Source organism: Pseudochaenichthys georgianus, chromosome 20, assembly GCF_902827115.2.
Source record: "Pseudochaenichthys georgianus chromosome 20, fPseGeo1.2, whole genome shotgun sequence".
NCBI lineage: Eukaryota > Metazoa > Chordata > Actinopteri > Perciformes > Channichthyidae > Pseudochaenichthys > Pseudochaenichthys georgianus.
The window spans coordinates 17,539,299-17,561,570 of NC_047522.1; the positions used below are offsets into that span (position 1 = coordinate 17,539,299).

General features: G+C 39.3%; 1 protein-coding gene across 1 annotated transcript in view; it reads right to left on the minus strand.

Moving 5' to 3' along the window:
- Nucleotides 1-22,272, minus strand: part of LOC117465655 (sodium channel protein type 3 subunit alpha-like) — a 230,385-nt gene that overhangs the window by 72,336 nt on the left and 135,777 nt on the right. The window contains exon 9 of the mRNA XM_034108606.2: nt 22,197-22,260. Within this exon, the coding sequence (XP_033964497.1) occupies nt 22,197-22,260 (64 nt within the window). The remainder of the gene's footprint in view (nt 1-22,196; nt 22,261-22,272) is intronic.

The window sequence follows — 22,272 nt, forward strand, 5'->3', positions numbered from 1 at the left end:
CGATTATTTTTGTATTATTATTATTACTTTTTTTTTTTTCTAACTTTTTTTTTTTTTGGTTTTTCAGTTAAATTATACTTAAAAGGTGGGGTAGGTAAGTTTCAGAAACCTGCTCGAGATACACTTTTTGTTATATTCCATGGAATGCTCTTAACAACCCGATAGCAATGAATATCTTAAAGAGCCTGTGACACGAGTTTCCCCCATCATCCAAACCCATCAATTTGAGTAAATATTGTCCCCTTGAAAACCGTTACTGAACTGATTTTGGATATTTGTACTTTGATAACCATTAATCTGCCCTTCAATGTTGACAATTTTCTGGATCTTCTCGGGATTCTTCAAGTCCCGCCAAATGATGTGTGACGTCATTGCGGGGACAGCGCTCCAGCTGCACCATTCAGGATCCCAGCATCTGCATGTAAACGCACGACGGCGCACACAGCAGCAAGCTCAGACAGCGATGACAGTTTAATTTTGAACATATATGAGCGCTCATATGAGGCTGAAGGATCGGTTTATGTTGTATCTGTTAGAAGTTTAGGAATGAGGTGCGTCAATATGGGCGATCATATGGTCATGTGGGGTGGAATGGGAATAAAAATCATCCCGGGACTCTCGACCGGCCCACTTCGGTACCGCTAGTAAGTTGTCAACGGGGAGAGTGGGGATGTCAGGGGCGGCGGGTGCTGTAGATAGTAAATGTAAATATTTGTGTCACTGCATCCTGGTAAAATACAAATATAATGTATAATGTCTGTGTCTTTGACATTAGCGCTGCTAGCCACCTGTGCCCTGTACTACGAAGCCAGTTCAACAGACCCTGGATATGTTTGAGTAACAAACAAACTAACAACAACAAACTAACACACGAGATCTCGCTAAGCGGTCCTACGACGCTGGTTATCAACTCGGTAAATCAAGCCAGGGTTTCTCTCTCCAGCTGAGAGCGCGTTCATGACACAAGTGGATCTGACTTTAATTACATTTGTCTCGAGTGTTTCGTCAACATAATGTGTTGCTTAAAATAATACTTCTGCATACAGTCTGTGACACTGTGAGTGTTGCACGGCCAGATACGGCTGGAGAAGCTGACTCAGATAAGGAAATATATGACATATTATGATATTATATGATCGATGATCTGATTGATGATGTAATATGAATGATAAGTGCGACATGTCGGCGTCTTCTCTGCATGGCAGTTTAAACTGTATTTCCTTTATCCTGTAATATGACTTGAGAGATTTAAACTCCGCACACTGAGTTGATCTCTTTTCTATAGACGCCGGAGGCGGGCAGCGTCAGGTAAAAAAAGTTATTTAGTCTTCCCAAACCTGAGCCTCACGCGCCGCCTATGGGGGATGTGCTAGTGACTTATCCGACCGGCCCACTTCGGACTGTCAACGGGGGGAGCCTCGCTGCGGGGAAACGGTGGACCTAGTGTCCCGATCGGAGTGGGAATAATAATAATAATAATCCGTGCATTTTATCCATTCATTTCCCCAACATTGTGGTAAAAAAAACACACGTTTAATCCATGTTGGTGTACTACAACTACAAAAAGCATCGGTTTGTTTTCTCATCAGGAAATGCAGACCGGCACAAACAAACGATTTTTAATCATCATTCTCACGATCATTTAATCTATCATATGTTCGCCGAATTGACATGAAAGCACTAATAAATGTAGTTTCATCCACTTGAGTTTACAACTACAAAAATAATCGATTTGTTTTTATATCACATCCTATGGGAGGAAATTCAGCAGCTCTCACTCCCGATTTTTAATCCTAATGAAATCATCATCTTCACCACGATAATTTATGTTTATGTTCGCCGAATTGACATGAAAGCACTCACAAATATGAATATACTGTAGTCAACTTCATTAAAACGTTATTAACGTGCCTAAACTCAGTAATTCACCATTTCTACGCATAACAACACACTTTGTCCGTGTTTGGCTCTCTCGCCGCACAGTGAAGCGTTCCCGCATTGACGTCACTTCCGGCTTCCCCCAAAACTTCAAAATGAGTCGAAGGAATTTCCCCGCGATGTTGGAAATTATTGATATTTAACGGAACGGTATCGCTTTTTCTTTTTTAAACTGACGGTTCGAGATTACTAGTAGCCCAATATTTCATTGCACAACAGTTGTTGGGATGCTGTCACAGGCTCTTTAAGTGCTTTGACAAAAAAATCCATAGAAAAATGTCATCTGTGGAAGCCGTAATACTGTAAAAAGTACAACCAATCCGTTTAGCCGGGCCGGATAAACGGATTGGATTGCCGCCCTGTCTGTCAGCCTTCCATCTCGTGCAAGCACAAATGTATCTCGTGCCCTCATTGGGCGTGCATTGCAGCAGTACTTCAATGACTCGCCAGCAACAGGCGGCCACTTTCACCAGTCTGCTGACGTCATGTGTGTGTTGGAGGAGGTGCTCTGTAAGGAAGTCTGAAGGAAGGGGCGGATTCTTTTCGGCTGTGTACTTTCAAATTTTAGTGCACTCGAGCCGGTTTCTGAAACTTACCTACCCCAACTTTAAGGTTCAGGGTAATCAACTGTTAAAAACATACTGTTCACATTTTTTTTAGTGAACAGTAAGTCAATGAATAATCGCATTTAATAATCGCAATTACAATTATTGACCCAAATAATCGAGATTATGATTTTTGCCATAATCGAGCAGCCCTATATCACACACACACACACACACACACACACACACACACACACACACACACACACACACACACACACACACACACACACACACACACACACACACACACACACACACACACACACACACACACACACACACACACACACACACAGAACCACACACAGCAACTAAATATCAGTCATCACATAAAGCCAGTCATCTTGATTCCAGTAAGACTGACACCAACCCTGAGCAAGGCCACAACACACACACACACACACACACACACACACACACACACACACACACACACACACACACACACACACACACACACACACACACACACACACACACACACACACACACACACACACACACACACACACACACACACACACACACACCAAAGGTGACGTCTGTTTGTGTGTGCATGTGTGTCCGTGTGTGTGTGTGTCATTCCCTCACTGTCATCCATCCACCATGGCAAGTGAGTCAACATGGTGGCATGTGAGTGGATGTGAAGTGTGTATGATGGGTTCACGGTGTGTGTGTGTGTGTGTGTGTGTGTGTGTGTGTGTGTGTGTGTGTGTGTGTGTGTGTGTGTGTGTGTGTGTGTGTTTAAGGGCCTTGACGACATAAAGAGAGTGTGTGAGAGAGGTTTGGAAAACACAGACAGGAGGATGGGAATATAGCAGGTCTGTGTGTGTGTGTGTGTGTGTGTGTGTGTGTGTGTGTGTGTGTGTGTGTGTGTGTGTGTGTGTGTGTGTGTGTGTGTGTGTGTGTCTGTGTGTGGTGTCAGACTGTGTGAGAGCCTGCAGTTATCTCTCACAAACACCTCTGTCTATGTTAATGGAGGGACGCCACTTCAGACCCCCTACTCTCACCTAAGGGGCCCCTCAGCCGGCACTTACACGCCTCAAACACACACACACACACACACACACACACACACACACACACACACACACACACACACACACACACACACACACACACACACACACACACACACACACACACACAACATAAAGTTTCAAACACACACAACAACTTCAGTTTAACTTGCTGAATTTGGTCAAACAAATGTTCCTATTATGAGATGTAATGATCATTACTACAGAGGTGTATTTCTGAAAGAGACAATAATTAATTATCATGTTGCCAACAGCCAATACTGATAAAGCAACATAAGGGCAACTTCAAAACTCTGTCAAAACTCATTATTTTCTTCTTATATTTAAATCCACAAGATAGGAATATTTTATATGCGATAATCCATCTGTTCACGGTTGAATCTCACTCTATTTTCCCCCTTGGCTCCTATACATTCAAGATGGTGATAAAGATAACACAAACATGGATTTATTCATCTCATATCCTGCCTAAATGTACCGAGTCAAATCATATGAGGAATGGAAGGAATTGGCAGGAGCTGAGGTTCAAAATGAGACAACATAATTCTATAAATGTCTTCGTTTTTTTAACCAAAACGAAGAACACATTGCTTTTCTCTTTTTGTTACTGAAGCTGTTGTTGATCACTACCGACCGGTTAAAAGCTGTCATATATGTGCACAAAAAATATTACACTATGGGTCCAAAAATATGACAATTCAATTGACATTTAACTCTGAAGACTACAACAAAACACTCAAATGTGTCACATAAAAAGCTTTTATGTCCATATGCTCAGACTATAAGAAGTTGAATGAGACTTATTAAAGTACAATAATAATTACATTTATAATGTTTATGGTGTCATAAATAAAATACCTATAGAAAGACAGAGAGGTAGACACAGATACACATTCAGGGAAAAACAAACATGCTGGGGCTGTTCTGAGAGATATCCTGGGGATTTCTGTTTGTGTGTGTATTCAGTTCATGTTCCCCCATGCCATTCAGTTAGTACTGTTCCCTATGTCCTCCTGCGCGCGCGCACACGCACACACACACACACACACACACACACACACACACACACACACACACACACACACACGCACGCCTAATTATAACACTCAGGTAAACTCGAGTCTGGGAGGAAGAGAGTACTTAGCATCGCTATAGCAACCGTATCCCAGTGCTGGTTGCCGAGGGAGATTGTTTTGTGCCATCTCTGTGGGGAGACGTTTGTGTGTATGTGATCAAGACTTCACTGAACAAACGTCAGGTCTACATCAGCCTCTGTGCCTCAACAGTCTGAATGATATGTATTAAAGCAAAACATATGTATTATTATTTTGATTTCATTTTTTATTTTATTATTCATACATTAATATTATTATACATGTTTAAAGTGGACTACATTAACTTTAGGTCAGTGTGACTCTCTGATTTAAAGTCCAATCATTGACACAGCAGCTCCTGAAATAGAAACTGAACTATCACCTAGCTGTTAGCATTTCATTACATAGCATGGCTGCAGACCAACGCTTTGATGTGTGTGTGTGTGTGTGTGTGTGTGTGTGTGTGTGTGTGTGTGTGTGTGTGTGTGTGTGTGTGTGTGTGTGTGTGTGGGTGTGTGCGTGTGTGTGTGTGTGTGCGTGTGTGTGTGTGTGTGTGTGTGTGTGTGTGTGTGTGTGTGTGTGTGTGTGTGTGTGTGTGTGTGTGTGTGTGTGTGTGTGTGTGTGAGATATAGGGCTGCTCGATTATGGCAGTGTGTGTGTGTGTATGTGTGTGTGTGTGTGTGTGTGTGTGTGTGTGTGTGTCACTTTGATCACCACATTTGGTCACATTAATAACAGAGTCGCTTCCAATGTGTTATCATTAGAACATCTCAGGCATCCTGATTACCAAGCACTTATAGATGACACACACACACACACACACACACACACACACACACACACACACACACACACACACACACACACACACACACACACACACACACACACACACACACACACACACACACACACACACAAACACACACACTTATTTACAGGCTATTTTACACTTCTGCATCACTATATCTCAGAGAAAGATGGTGTACTTTTAGTATACTTTTGGGAAAAAAAACTATTCCCTAAAAGTTGAAAGGTCAAAAGGGGCATTTACCTTCATGTACTTTACATTTTGTTATGGAACATTTCATTGGTTTGTCACAATTTCATTAGAAAAGTTCAACTACCCAAAGAGCAGTGTTGGCATTTGTTCTAATTGAACAGCTCTTTGTTTCAGATTAGCCTCTGATGGTGTTCATTGTGTTTCACAGGAGGTAGTGTTTAATATTAAACCTCCACATGTCATTTTGGAAAATGCCAGCGCTCTGTTCATTTCAGCCTTTCATGCCACAGAGACTAAATGTTGCTGAGGAGACATTCTTTAGTGTGAAGTTCAATTGTGTGGGTGTGAATAAAGGCTACTTAACCTTTTCTGGACTGCCTTACATGTCTTTATCCTCCACTAACTCTTTTCTAACTCATAATTCAAGGGCTAAGAGGCTTCCCAAGCTCCTATCTGTTTTTCTAAAGAACAGTTTAGTGTCAAAGATTGTATATGCAGCGTTGCATAAAGTTTTAACATCCTGAGAGTTTGATCAGTACCTTATCATGTTATTACCATCGTGAGGGCATTTTGGAAGATACTCTATCATGTTTTTGCAATTTCAAGGGCATCTAAAAGGGCCTGTTGTCATGTTTTCACCACCAAAAGAGCATTCTAGAAGGCCGATGCCAACAGACCCAAAAGGGCATTTTTAACATGTTTTCTTCACTAGAAAAATACATAGACCTAGAGTTCACTTAACCGCAATTACCTCCACTGCAAAGGCAACCTAAAGCACACAGTCATGTTTTCTCCACTGGAAGGGAATCCAAGATAATACAGTATTGTGTTTTCTCCACTGGAAGGACACCATTCAGGGCACTTTATCACATGTTCTCCAATGGCATGGCACTTTATAATGTTTTCTCCACTGTAAAGGCATGCAGACAGCAGTTTCTCCACTGGAAGGGTAACATAAAGGGTAAATCATGCCGTTTTCACAGGTTGAATGCACTATCGATTATCGACTTGCACAGGTGGAATATTGGCTGCATCTACATAGTGCTTTTATTACATTTTATTACATTTAAAATGTCCAAATCTCTCAAAAACAAATGGTAGGGGTATCAATCTTGTGATAGCAAGTGTATGCATAAAGACTATAACTTGTATCGTTATTGTCCTGGTTTTTAAATGGAGAGGTTTAACATCCTGTGGTTTGAAATATGTTTATTCCCTCAGCACTAGTTTCAGCAGAGAGCATCGCTGCTCTACAGGCATTTTCAAAGAGAGGAGCTGCCTGACAACTGCTCTCGGCTGTTGTAAAATCCCTCTGAAATTAGTTCTCGAGTGGCTCATTACTTAGCTATGTGTGTTGGTATGGGGAGAAGCCGTGCTGGCCCTGATTCAGACACTTGTTGGCGTTCTTTGAGAATAGCACAGAGTGCTAAGTCATGTTCATTTCAGCAGCTGTGTCCAAATGATTTATAGCGGGGGGGATAATGTGATGCTACAGAAATAGAGCCAGAGGGGGCGTCGGGGACGGCGTCGCAGGGGGGGGAGTGAGAGACCACCGAGGACTGAAGACGTGGGTTTGAGTTCAGCTCTGGATCTGTCCTTCAGTCCTTCTCCCGATCAATATTCTCACATCAGAGAAACTAAAGAGTGAACTCACTCAACTCCAGGTACATGTCTCACATTTGTTTGTTGTAACTTTTTCTTCTGTACTTATTCAGCCTTTCTTTACCCACTGTTTGTTGGTTTTCTTTTATTAACGTTTAATTGTAAGAGCAAGTTGTATTTACATATATACGAATACAAAAGTTGAATGAAAATGGCACACTTTAAACTCTCAAAATCAAGGATATTGTCTCGAAAGACATCATGTAATCAATTATCAAATAATGCAACGGAAGTGCATTTGTCAAACACATTATGATCTAACTGTTTGTTAACACAGAAGTTGCAATAAAACACGATGGGTGTTTGGTGATGATAATGTTGGATTGGCAGTTGGATTTGTATTATGTGTCATCAAAATCTCTGCTTTAACAACTATTTTCTGCCAAAAACACTTTTAATTCCTGATTAATTTGAGGAACTGTGGTCTGCACTCCTTTTACTTTGAACGGTTGCATTAGGACATGATTTATTTTTCTTAACACTCAATTAATAGGTTAAGTGCCATATACGTGTGACAGATGTGAATGCACTATAAAGCATGAATAGACCTTTATAAAGTCAAAATGTGCACACCTTGCACAGATTTCAAGCCTGCATTCACATTATTAAGATAGCTATGGGTGATATGACATAAAGCTATATTTCAATAGTTTTTAGTCATTGATGGGTCCAAATTTGAATTTAAAAGCCTATGTGTGCAATAGCTGAACCATCGCTTTTATTAAAGGAAATCTTAAAATATGGCTTCTCCAAAAATGCAAAATACAATATACTAATGACAGAAATAGTGAGTATTATTAAAAATATATATGAAGATAATCATGTGGTGATCTTTTTAAGAGGATCTATTCAAAACAAGAATTGTTTTAATTAAATCTGAGGAATACTACTGCCCTACTGTATGTAAACCGGGATTTACCGCTCCGCAATACTTTATTCAGATATGTTAACATATACAGTACATCCACAGCCATTACCAAATAATGCTCTGAGATTTGGATACTGCACTAGTCCATATTCCAATTTCGATAAAACTTTGAAGTCCTATGATTTCCTTTAAAATGACTACAACTTTTTTCTGCTTCCATTCTCTGGATTTCTTGTTCTCTGTCCATCCGTCTAAGTCTCTCCTCAGCAGAGAATCACTCAGTCATGCGTGAGACAATATCGATTTCACACGCACAAACACACACACACGACCCTTTGCTGCCACGTGTCAACAGTGTCAACTCATTCTGTGTCAATAAAGCCACTTGTCAATAAATATTCATTTCTCTGAGACCACTTCCTCTGTGGTCTTGGGGGGGTGGCCTCTGTCGTGCTTAATCTTTAATGCTGACTTCATAATTCACCTCAATATCACCCCTCCTGCAGCGGGACAGTTTATTTACACTCCAACACACACACACCAAGGGCCTCAGGTTTGTATGGAAGTCCTGGAAGGATATTTATGAGGTTTCTCCCTGGTTCCCTCCACAAAGAGCCAATGGGATTTTTCCATTGGATTTCAAATGATTGAAGAAAACAAGCTCTGTTGCAAACAAACGTTTTGATACTTTCACATTTGGTCCAGCAGGTTAATCTCCACATATTAACACCACTTTTTAATGTGACCAACTTTCTACAAAATGTTCCAGCCATCAAGATAACAAGATAACACAACTATACAGATACAAATCAAACAAATGTAAATACAAAAGAAGGAAATAAGGGTAAGGAGTCTGAAGTAAAAGGCAGTAGAGTATAAAGGAACAGCATGGTCAAATGACTTCACTGTAGGCTATTTGTATTACTGTAGACTATTTTTATTATATGTACAACACTTTGGCTCGACCAAAAATCGTTTATAAATGTGCTATATAAATAAAACTTGATTTGATTTGATTCACGTCACCACTGCTAGGCAAAAGAAGGCTAATTTGTTGGCTTGAGTCGTCTCATGCACTTGTTAGCAACCTGCGTTTTAAAATTCCCCAGTGGGCTCATTCCTCCATCATTATATTGATTGTATCTCCATAAGAAGTCAAAATACAATGTATGTACCCTCTTTCGATGGCAATGTAACTCTGTCCACCATTTAGTAGACATATAGTTAAGTCAGGAAATAAGACAACCAAAATATATTGTGTTTTGGATGAATACTTGATCCCACTTGTGGTTTAAGGTTTCTTTGTCCAAGTTAAGAAGACTAATGGTTCAAAAATCAGACGGTGAATCCGATTTCCTCCTCCTGAGTAAACAGAGCTGCTTCCTCTTTCTCTCTTCTAATTTGTCTTCTGGTTACCCATGATTCAGCGTGTGTGTGTGTGTGACATACTGAGGGGTTCATGATCAAAATAGTCGACATAATCCTGTGTGATGGAGTTGGACGTAGGCAGGGAGAGAAGGTCAAAGTTTGGACTGTGATGTTGGGGTTTCTTGCAGCAGCGTTTTATTTGTTCGTGTACAGTTCAGGTGTCACTTGTTCTTTTGGGTTTTCACTTCGTGTTGTTGGCGATTTCTCAGAAGAAAAGGTGTCTTTTCTTTGGTGTTAAACCAGTGTTTCTGCTGGGGCCATGACCTAATTCTCCCCTCAGGGATCAATAAAGTTCATTTTCTCTGCCGGTGTGGGCTGTTCTTATAACTGAGGGATGTCAATGAGTGGCTGAATTTAATTAGATCCTATTTATTCTTCCTGCTTTGTCTTTGTGTCACCACGTAATTATGAAAAAGTCTTCTATCAAGAAGAACCAGGATGGAATATTTCCCAGAGAAGTAAAAAATGAATGAATTTTTTTGTGGCAGTATACAAGTATAATAAGAGGTACAGTAGTAGTAGTAGTAGTAGTAGTAGTAGTAGTAGTAGTAGTAGTAGTAGTAGTAGTAGTAGTACTGGTGTATTGAGTAGTAGAGATCTACCCTGGATTTTTTATAATTATGTTAATATACAGCAAAACTGCATTTTCAATTATGTTTCAAAGAAAACATATTTTGTATTTTTGTTTATCCTTCACCATTAATTGCTTTTTCGAAAGAGATAAGAACACTACATTAAGACTATTAAACACAAGGAAGAGGAAAATATATATAAATAAATAAAATAATATAAAGTTTTTGGTGAAAACATACAACATTTAACCTCTTAAGCCCGAAGGTCCCCCCAGTGGACCCCTCCCACCGTTTTTTTACGAGACTATGTCTCAGGGCTTCTTAACATTTATGAAACTATTAATGTTTCATACCCTTTTAAAGGTAAGAAACTCCGCTAACTGACAATAAGAACAATTGTTAGCTAAAAAAAACACAAGAGTAATACCAAGCCTTTGAATTAGCATTGAACAAAAAGATGCTAACTAATGCTAACGCTTTTTTACACAGAACTCACGGTAGAAATGCCCTTATTACTATCTTAACTGCACAAACAAGATATACGATTTAAAGCTGAGACTCCACAGATTCTACACATGTAATGTCATCACTGTACGACCTCGAATTCCTGGAGCTATCAGCCAGAAAAGAGAAAGTAAACAACATCCGGTTTCAAAAATATTACAATAATTACGTCTTACCTTTTTTGATTTGTGATCAAAAGTTGTGTTCAATGGAATAAAAACGCCGCTCAAGGTTAATCCAATGTCTTTGTGTCACGTAGAAATGTGTACTGATAATCCATCATCATATTTATGGCAATATACTGGGTATAAAGTTTTGCCGTCCAGGCTTGTACTTTCAGATATGTTTCGTTTGCTTCTCTATTACGTCCGCAATGGTAATGTTTACGTGGATTTGGGAACTGCCCATCGATTCTATTGGATGTAATGGTTAAGAAAAAGGTGTAAATCACCCAAATCGACCAATGGGTTCCAGAGATATGGTCCTGCGTAAAGTATAAAGAATGCCAGCCAGCTTAAGTACATTACGCAGGAGACTTTACTTATTGTTTACTACGTTAGGAAGCAGGAATTGCAGGACCCAGAGCGCATGGAGCACAGAGCGGACAGCAGATAACGGAATTGCAGTTGTATTGCTTATAGATTATCAGAATATTTCAAAGGGGACACAGCCACATTGGATATTAACCTATGGATTAACTACATCATCGTTTTTATCGTTTTAATGCCATCGAAGACCAGTTTAGACCAGACAAAGAGGAAGGTGAGCCATGTTAGCCTAGCGCATTAGCGCTAGCGCCACTTGTTTTGATGTACGTTTTTGTTGATAACGTCGCAAGTTTGTATCTTTCAGTGTTGAGGTGGGCACCGTTAGATTCTGTGTCTTTACGATCATAAACAATGTGTTGGATGTGCAGCTAGGATAAGTAATAAGGGAGCTAGGAGTGATTTTCGGTGCAGTAATAGGTTAGCATTTTTCGCTCGGGCTAATTCAGAGGCTCAGAGGATAACAGAGTAGGCCTATGTTTTTTTTGGGTTTTTTTCACAACAGTTGTATTTGGATGGAATGAATACCTATAGTGATAATTCAAAATAATAAAATGATTTTTACAGTGAAAAAGTTCAAATGGAACTGATGGTTCCCAAATTACCCAGAGGTGAGTCCGCTTGGACTTTATTTTTCTAAACCTCTCTAAAAAGGTCAAATTTCACTTTTTTTGCATCAATCTTGATACAGGGTACTTATTATATGTTATAGTTTGGATTCCTAAAGCTTTTAGTCTACTAGCCCATCATTCAAGGGTGGTTTTCACTATAAGTAATGGGTTTTTGTTAGGCGGACATTAGAATTGACATGTTTTTACTGTGTTCCATCTGAATTTACTTTAAAATAAAAACATCTATATTGATTCTGACACTTCTACATCCAACTCACAGATGTAACCTTGCTTTGAGAGAAAGGATTATTAATTTACCCCTTTTAGAAGTGAATATATAGTCTTTGTTGTGTTAGTGGCATTTTCGAGCCTGAAACCTGAAAAACAGGCTCAGGGCTTAAGAGGTTAAATAAAAAAATGTAAATCAAATAAACATCACCTTTATTGTTTTTTATTTTTTAAATATGACGGGTAGCACATCCCAGTTTTTAAATTCAAGGAGGATAATATACTCTGTTTATCAGCTTACATCACAATAATAATAGACTAGTGTATTTGGTGTAATGTATGCATTTGTTTCCCTCTAAACATGATAAAGAATGCAGTTTAGTTGTGAGGGAAAATATATTTATAGGAAGAAATAAAGAAATAAAGTGGCAAATACAAATATCCTCTGGTGTTTTAGGACAGTGTCAAAAAAAAAAGGACCAAAAGTGCTTTAGAGCTGTCTGTTATCCAAACACACACACACACACACACACACACACACACACACACACACACACACACACACACACACACACACACACACACACACACACACACACACACACACACACACACACACACACACACACACACACACACACACACACACACACACACACACACACACACACACACACACTTATCTCCCTGTGGACGGGGCTTTAGGTGGTGGAAACCTCTTTTGTGTACATTGGACTGAACATTGGACAGATGTCACATTCACAGCCTCCAGGAGAACTCATAACTCAAACTAAACACTCCCACTCCCACACACACACACACACACACACACACACACACACACACACACACACACACACACACACACACACACACACACACACACACACACACACACACACACACACACACACACACACACACACACACACACACACACACACACACACACACACACACACACACACACACACACACACTGATGGAGAGACGCACTAACACTTAGTCTCTCTCTCGCACACACATGCACTCAGAGGAAATCAACCCCCACTTTGATAAATGTGTTCAATATTCTAGTTGAGTTATTGATCAGTGCGGCTTTTAACATAATGTTTTAACCATTTATAATGGAGAGGCTGGGGGGGGTGGGTGCTGAGAAATTTATTGCACGTTTTCAGACACACGTTTAAAGTTTCACACACACACACACACACACACACACACACACACACACACACACACACACACACACACACACACACACACACACACACACACACACACACACACACACACACACACACACACACACATCAACATGGTGCCTTCCTGCAGGAAAACTAAGCAACACACACACAAATGCATTGAAAAAGAATGGCAAGCTAATTTACCTGAACACACACAGTTGGTATTGCATGACCATGGCTACCAACAGCAGTGAATGCTAAGCTAATGGGATGATGAATATCAGCGTTATGATGCAGTGTATTCCAGGAAAATCAACCCCCTCGGCAGCTATTTCCCCAGAGTCTCTGCAGTCATATGTCTCTGTGACTGCGGCGACAGGAAGCTGGGTCAATGATGATTAAAAACGCACCTCCACCTTTTCAATTTGCTCTTGTATTTTCCTGTCACATTATAAAGGTTTCTAGTTATAATAGGGAAACGGCTTCTTGGCACTAATGGAGTTCCTCGTTGAGAGGAGCATGACCAGAGGGCGAATGGATTTCAGTTTTAAAATTAGCGTGCTAGAGATAAAAAAAAAACACAAGTAGTACTAGTGAAGTTTTCAATATGAGTTATCTGCAAATTAATCAACGTTTGAATGCAGTATTTTGTCGGACACAAAGCTCAGAATGCTATGTAGAAGCACAGGAAGTTAAGATAGGATTGATTTTTACTAGGAAAATAATTACTGTTTTGAAAGTAGCAAGACATAATGCCTTTAAGGAAACTGTGATATCTAATATGTATTAAGATTAGATGTTGAATGGCAACACTTTAAAACAACCAATAACCAGCTTATTATGTTTGATAGCCATCATTTGATTTGGTTTTCACTATTGAGAAATCTCATTCACTCTGCAGCCATACGCTAAATTCATTCAGGGTACTCGAATGCATCATATTGTCTCATTGATAAAGAAAGATTCTAAGGGGAATATAAATGTTATTTCGTTTTTTTAAGGTAATACATGATAATATATATGAAAGCACAATTAATTAATATACTTGCTGAGCTTCATGGGGACAAATTATTTAAATACTTTAACAAAAAAACCTATAAGATTTATAGTTTATTTTCTTTCGTTTAGGGAGGATGCCTCTCACTAATTATTGTATACTTATTGTAAGTGGCCCTAGTAAGTTAGCAGACCAAAAGAAAGGATAAAGAAACGTTTTGGTTCAATCGTTGCTCATTATCTTTAGGAATGATTTAGAATGGACTGTTTACAGGAGGGATTGTTCCAGGACAGAAACCTCTTTCAGGGTTTTTTGGACTCGTCTTCAAAAACAGGTGTGCTGCTTTTTTGTATTTCTGTTTATTTTTCAGGAAAATGTTGGCTGCGATGATTCAGTGACTGGAACACAATCATGCAAAATGAAATGCAAATGAATAAAATGATTAAATGATAGCTACAAACTAGGACTAAAAGAGAGTTGAGTCATGATAAATAAACTGAGCTCTGGTGCTGTCCAAATAAATCAGGAGGATCTCTCTCCTGCCCTCCGGACCCTTGCTTCACTTCCTGTCAGCCCTACACAACTTCCTCCCGGTGACCTCACGGGTCACATGCTGCATGCCAACGAGCTTAACGAGAGCCCCTAATGACAGACACTAATTATCCTCCGCTAACGACGCCACCGTCGGCCACTGTCAGCCAATGTCCTCGCTGTGTGGTCGGCATGTTGCAGGCATGTCAGCAGAATACTGACGGGTTACATGGCGCTCTGCAGTGCACGCACATATTTTATAGGTCACATCCATCCCTCCATACAGCGAAACATTCACTGAATATTAAAGTCATCCTGTCTGAAGTTAGAGTTAATTAGAAGCATTAATGAAGAATGACTGAAGTATATTCAATCAGAGAGTTTCAACTCAGCAGGTTTTCTATCATTCAGTGAATTCCTTTCATTTGAGATCTGAAGTGACACAGATTATCTGCAGACCATCGTTCTGACTGTCAGCCAGAGGAAATTTGAAAAAAGGTGGAAGTGGACAACTACAGAAGAGAAGTGATACAGTGTGACACATTAGACAGATTTCGAACAAATGTTACATTTCAAATAAATTAAAAAAAAACCCGAATACTCAATTTGTTCCTGAATCAATATCAGCAGTACATTTTGACTATCCTTAATGCAATGTGCGGAATATTCACAATACAATTAAACTGCTTTTGATAAATCAAAAAGATTCAGAAATGAATGCTTTATTTATCGCTGTAAATGCAGACTTTGACGAGATGTATTTTGGCCTTGAAAATAAAGACAACAGCACAGATTGCTAAACATCCTAATTACGGCCCACTGTGGTTTAAGAACTTAACAGAAGATGATCAGTTATAGCCCTGCAGATGCACTCATCACCCTCACTTGGTTTTTCTGATCGCAGATGCTTGTTTGCTCACTAACCCGGCCCAGAACATGGTGCAGAAAAAGCAGAAATACCTGCAGAGTTTTGTTATCTGATCAATACAGTTCTGCCTGTCATTGTGCTGCTCTCTGCCGCTTCGTCTTCAGGCTGTGATTCCGTAAATCAACTTTCAGCAGACAGGAAGTTCAATCAAAACAGAAAATAACTGAAGAACTCACACCTACTGGTTTACAGTGTCCAGTGTTGGAACGACAATTCAGACATTTTACCAGAGAAATGTAGTTATACTAAGAAAAGTTTGTAGCTTCATTGGTAAAGTTGACATTCGAAAGCTTGGATATATACAAAAATAATTGGGTTTATTTTTTGTGTTTAAATTGTATTTGTGAACAGTTAAATAAGAAGGTAAATATAATATTTTCAGAATTCACAACATTTTTTATCAAACTAAATATTTAGCTTCAAACAGAATCCTTCATTAAAAAACATATTTGTATCAATTTGTATCAATTTGTATCCATTTATCCAATGAACCCCCTTTTTTCCAAAGACTATTTACAGCCACTATTTGGAACCTTTTTAAAAGCATTCAAGATAATATTCTCCCTAAAAGAGAGACGATGCTTGCCATGGATTTAATGGTCGCAAAACAGATCATGTTAATAAAAAGCCTGACAGTGTGTGTGCTGTTGCTGGTAGTGTGTGTGTCAGAGTGTGTTAGCTCAGTGACCTTTGCCCTACGGCCCGGGGAATCTGCATGATGCGTGAGCAGCTTCAACACAGGAAGAAAACAACGCCGTGATCAACATCACTGTCATCCAGCCTCATCTTCCTCGCTCATCCTGCAGCAGCTTCTCCCTCTCTCTCTCTCTCGCTCTCTCTCAGCTGCTATCTTGACGCTTTCAACACTTATGACACACTTTGACTTACTGCAGACGGAGAGAAATCCCAGAAACAACATGACAAACTGATACTAATACAACACTGTGAAATACTCTACTAGCAGTCAAAGTCTTGCATTAACTTAAAAGTATAAAATATGATATCCTGTCGAAACATCAGGAAGATGCGTCCAGTTCTGACCCAGATGGCAACGCAGGTCCTGGACAAGGCCATCTCAAGCCCTGACTACTGCAACTCCTTCTTGGTCGGTCTACCTTAAAGTGCCATTAGACCTCTGCAGCTGATTCAGAATGCAGCAGCTCAACTGATTTTCAACTTACGTAAGTTCTCCCACAGCACACCACTCATTGCTCCCGTCACTGGCTGACAATGGCTGTCTGAATGCGCTTCAAGTCACTGGTACTAGCCCACCACGTGTTTGCAATACTTCCTCTCAAACGGTGAAATGAGCTCCATTGACATCAGGACGGCAGAAAGTCTAAACATCTTACATTCAAAACTGAAAACCCACTTGTTTTAGCTTATACCTTTGTAAATAAAACCCATAACCCCCCCTCATTAGTGAAACTAATGTACCAGCACTGCAATGGCTTGGCTTGTTGTTCCGAGTTTGTTCTTTATGCTTTTTTGCACCGATTGCAAGTTGCTTTGAAAAAAAACGTCAGCTAAATGAAATGTGTTTTTTGTGGGGAATACCCATTTAATTCATCTTCTCCTCCTCCCCAATCTTCTTATTTATAGCTCTTTTTATTCCTCAATAATATTACCTTGAACTTTTTAATTACCTGCTTGTATCCCCTCTATCCCTTGTCGCCCTCTTTTTTCAACCATCATTTTTTTCCTTTTTCCTTTCTTCTGTTTTCTTTAGTTTATTACCCTTTAGCTCAATGTCTTCTTTCCTTCCCTTCTTTTCTATCCAAACATCTCTCCACAGAGACTGCAAGATGTTCAGTTTTTTGCCACATCTGTCTCTTCTCACCTTATTTCATTTGGTTTCATTTTTATTCATTTACCACTTCTCCTCTCCTCTCCTTGTTCCCTCTTGCTCTCCTTCTGTTTCTCTTCCTTCTGTCTCTTCTTATACTCCTCTGTCCATTCCCCCTTTCATTTATCTCCTCTTCCGCCCATCCTTTTTTCTGCTTCACCTCCTTTGAACTTCCTCTTCTCCCTGTAGCATGTTTGCATCATGCACACTTATCAGTTAGCATGCTAGTTATCAGTTAGCATCTGTAGATGGGTTTGATATTCACAGCCAGCTCCAGGCTAACATGTTTTCCTGCTGCAGCAACGCTTCTCAGGTTGTGGTTTGAGGACAGTTTGTATTGGAATTGTGGAGATGACTTAATTAACAGTAAGTTAAAAATGTGCAAAGGTGTTTCTTTCTCGCTTGCTTTAGCACCATTTTCAGCATCAGCGAGCAATAACAATCTAAATTCCCATCACTTCTCAGGACTATAGTACAACTCACGACCAACATAAAATCATACAACTTCAATATAATTGAATATACTTTTTTTTTTTAAAACAGTGTTCCATTAATAGGCTTTCATTTATTTTGTTAAAAAAAGTGTTGGCAGCTTTGATTGACATATATATATATATATATATATATATAAAAGATATCAATCTGCAATTATCTCCTTAACTTTGACAGTCCTACTTTAATATTTAAACTAATTGGAGTTGATATGACAAAACCTCACCTCCTATTTGTGAAATATAACATCAGAATATGTGTCTTCTGTTTTGAAAAGCCATTGCTGTGTGAGTCAGCGTCAGCATCTGTAGATAGGTTTCACATGGCATGGCTAGCTAGCCCCGTGCTAACATGTTCGCCTGCTACAGATTTCCGTTGGATGACTGTCTCGTTCTCATACAAAAACACACATACACACACACTCATACAATTTGTTGTCAGTCAGTGTCTGTCAAGCTCTCTGCACAGATACTAGTGCTGTCCGACATGTCACACAACGTCTCAGACGATGGTAGCGGCAGGGATATGCAAACAGACAATGAGATACGTTCAGATTCATTTAGCCGCGGGATGCTCACCAAAACTAGAAAATGACCAAATGTAAACTAGAGAAGAGACAGGAAGGGCTTCTACATCTGAGGGAAAATATTGACTGAACCTGCTGTTTATTTGGTTTCTCGTTTCTGCCTCACAGAAAGCCCAATCTGTTTCCATATTTACTCCATATGTATACTAGTGCCAAAAAAGTATGGGCGCATGCTCTCAGGTGCAACCTGATCTCACCAGAATGCGTGACTCCACCACGACTCCTTAACACCACAATGCGTGGTGGAGTCACGAACTTTGTTACATTTGCGTGTCGGCACCACGCAAACAACCCCAATGTAAAGTGAATGAGGCTCCTTTGTCGTGGTGCACACACGCATTTCTACAACGTGCATTGTGTGTAATGCAACTGTTATTTTTATTAAATTAGTTAGTTTTTAAGGAAGGCCAGAGCTTCTTCAGTTAACGTTATTTAAAATATAATGATCATGTCCCCTGTATTGTATTACGAGCGTCCATTCCCATTGGATAACGGAGAATTTTACACCCGGAAGTAAGTAGCCTATTCTCCTTACTGTCGATTGATTTTACAGTGATATCTGCACTACTCATCGACTAAAAAACACCAAATTGTCCTTGTTAATTACACAACATTGATTGGATTGAATTGTGTGCAATGCTTTTGTATTTTCCCCCTTCGATTCGGAGAAACAAATATATTTTCGGAGTTTTTGGACGGCAGAAGACACTACACTACCCAGAATCCTCAGCTATCGTTTGGGACTACACCATGTGCTTAGCTTGACAAACCCCGTGATCAGTCCTCAACCTCTGTGATTGGATGCGCGACGTTTACACAGAGCGTCCAAAAGGACTTTGAAATGGAATGAAACCCATCGACGGCACACTATTCAAAACAGGAATCGAACGTGTCCTACCCCCCTCCCCCCTATAGGTCACAGGCTCCTCCAACAGTGCTACGCAATAAAACAGATGCACAGAAAAAATAGTGAAATAGTGCAATAAGAGTCTATATACAAGTGATTGGAATATGATATATTAGATAAATAATTTCTAAGTAGCAGCCAGATGAATGTTATTTCTAAGTTCAGGTGTTTAATAGTCTTCTGGCCTGTGGGATGAAGCTGTCTCTGTGTCTGGTGGTTTTAGTCCGAATGCTGTGGTACCGCCTGCCGGACTGCAGCAGACAGAACCGTTTGTGGCTGGGGTGATGGTGGTCTTTTATAATCCTGAGGGCTTTCTATTAAGGTTAACCTGGTATTTTTAATCCACTACATTTATTTTAGTTACTTTACAGATTTGGATTAATGATGTGAAATATAAACAACCCTTAAATCAGACTTTAGTTACACCTGAATGAAATTCAGTGAAGGTGATTGTCAAGTGCCAACAATCAGGCGAGATATTTGATAGTTGGTGCTTGAGAAGACTAAATATTTATCTGCAGATCCGTTTAAAGCATATTCATTACTCGTTATTCTCTAATAGTTCATTAAAGACTGTATATAATTGCTATTTTGCACATCCCTTTCAAGATTTCAAGATTTTCTAAGGTTTATTGACATATCATATACACAACAGTGTAGTTATGCAATGAATGAACAACTTGGGTCACAGGTTCATCAACAGTGCATTACAAGACATCTATCAATGTGTGTATACTTCCACCATTACACTGTCGTATTCTGCACATTTCTTTAAATAAAGCCTTATTAGTTAGCACATCCTCCTATCAGGCACTAAACTGTTTTACTCTAGATATCATTTGAGTATCTTCTTGATATTTTCTATTCTATATTTATATAATTGACCTTCTACTTTCCCACTATTTTGTATGTACTCTTAATATTTGAATGTTTTCATAAAATATAACACATTCAAAAGTGCGTTACAAAAATGAAAGACATTAAGAAAAAGGCATTTTAAACAGTCATTAAAAAGCAACACAATCTTCCTGCATTGCATTACTCTAAACGTGTAATAACGTGCTTTAACCAGTAGGTGGTTTGGGTTAAAAGGCTGTCAAGTTTACGGTGTTAACAAAATAAAATATACTGCTGTTTCCGGTTTAGTTTACGACGAATATTATTTTGTTATTGTTTTGATATTTGTAACACAAAAGCGATGGAAAAAACCCATAGCAACCACAAAAAGATGGTCTTAACATGACCCAGTCGTCTAGTAGTTAATAAAAAATAATAATATCAAAACAAAATATTACTACTAACTTTATTGTGAAATTAAAACAGAACGGTAAAAGAATAGTTTCCGGTGTATTCTGATGCCCGATCTCTGTAGATAAATAAATAACTAAGACAGATGTGTAATATTTAATGCAGCCAAACCATTTATTACAATGCATTCATGTGATGACTATCAAAGAGTAAAGCAAGCACTGCTGAATAAAGTATGATTTTCTCTTTTACGAAACGTTTTTTTTCATATGGAATGCAGTTGGAGGTCAACCAATCAAAGAACTTGAGGACTGATCACGGGGTTCATGGTGTAGTCCCAAACGATAGCTGAGGATTCTGGGTAGTGTAGTGTCTTCTGCCGTCCAAAAACTCCGAAAAAATCTTTGTTTCTCCGAATCGAAGGGGGAAAATACAAAAGCATTGCACACAATTCAAACCAATCAATGTTGTGTAATTAACAAGGATAATATGGTGTTTTTTAGTCGATGAGTAGTGCAGATATCACTGTAAAATCAATCGACAGTAAGGAGAATAGGCTACTTACTTCCGGGTGTAAAATTCTCCGTTATCCAATGGGAATGGACGCTCGTAATACAAGACATGATCATTATCTTTTAAATAACGTTAACTAGAGGGAACAATCTATTTGACACAGCTGAAGCTCTGGCCTTCCTTAAAAACAAACTAATTTAATAAAATTAACAGTTGCATTACACACAATGCACGTTGTCGTGCTGTAGAGTGCCCGGTTCTCTACCAGAGGCTGAAACTCAGGAGTAAAATTGTAAGTACAGAAGCAGGATGATATTACCAATCGGCTAAATCTCCGGTAAGTCCAAATATGCAATTACACCAACCCTGTGTGAACCACAACACTCCTTACGTTTCTTGTTTTTTCTCATATCTAAGAGATTCTCTTGTTACCCAGGAATACAGCACAATGCCATTGGAGACATAAATCAATTGACAACATTTCTTGCCACATTACGTCCAGGAAAAGACATACGCTACTTTATCATAACTGAACATCATGCTGTATTAAAGAAGACTTGAATCTGGAGATTGAGACAATAAACCGATCACAATAAATAGAGTGAGAAGTGGGAACATTTTCTCATTCTTCTTTACAATAAACAAGAAGAGTCAAGAAACAACCACAAAAACATCTTCCTTTTCACAATAATCCCGTTTCTTATTGATTGTCCTTCAAGTTTGACCTCCGCAGACCATAACAGCTCAAAACTGCGACACATTTCAACATCCGTCACTCAAGAACGCATGCATCCTTCAACCAGCCCCACCCACACCTCCTCCTTTGTGTGTTTTCAAAAATAAAGATGAAATGCACTCACCCTGCGTCGCTGCTGTTCCCACAGATTAAGGCATCCTTGGCTCCCTCCACTTTGTAGAAGTTGTCTGGAAAATAAA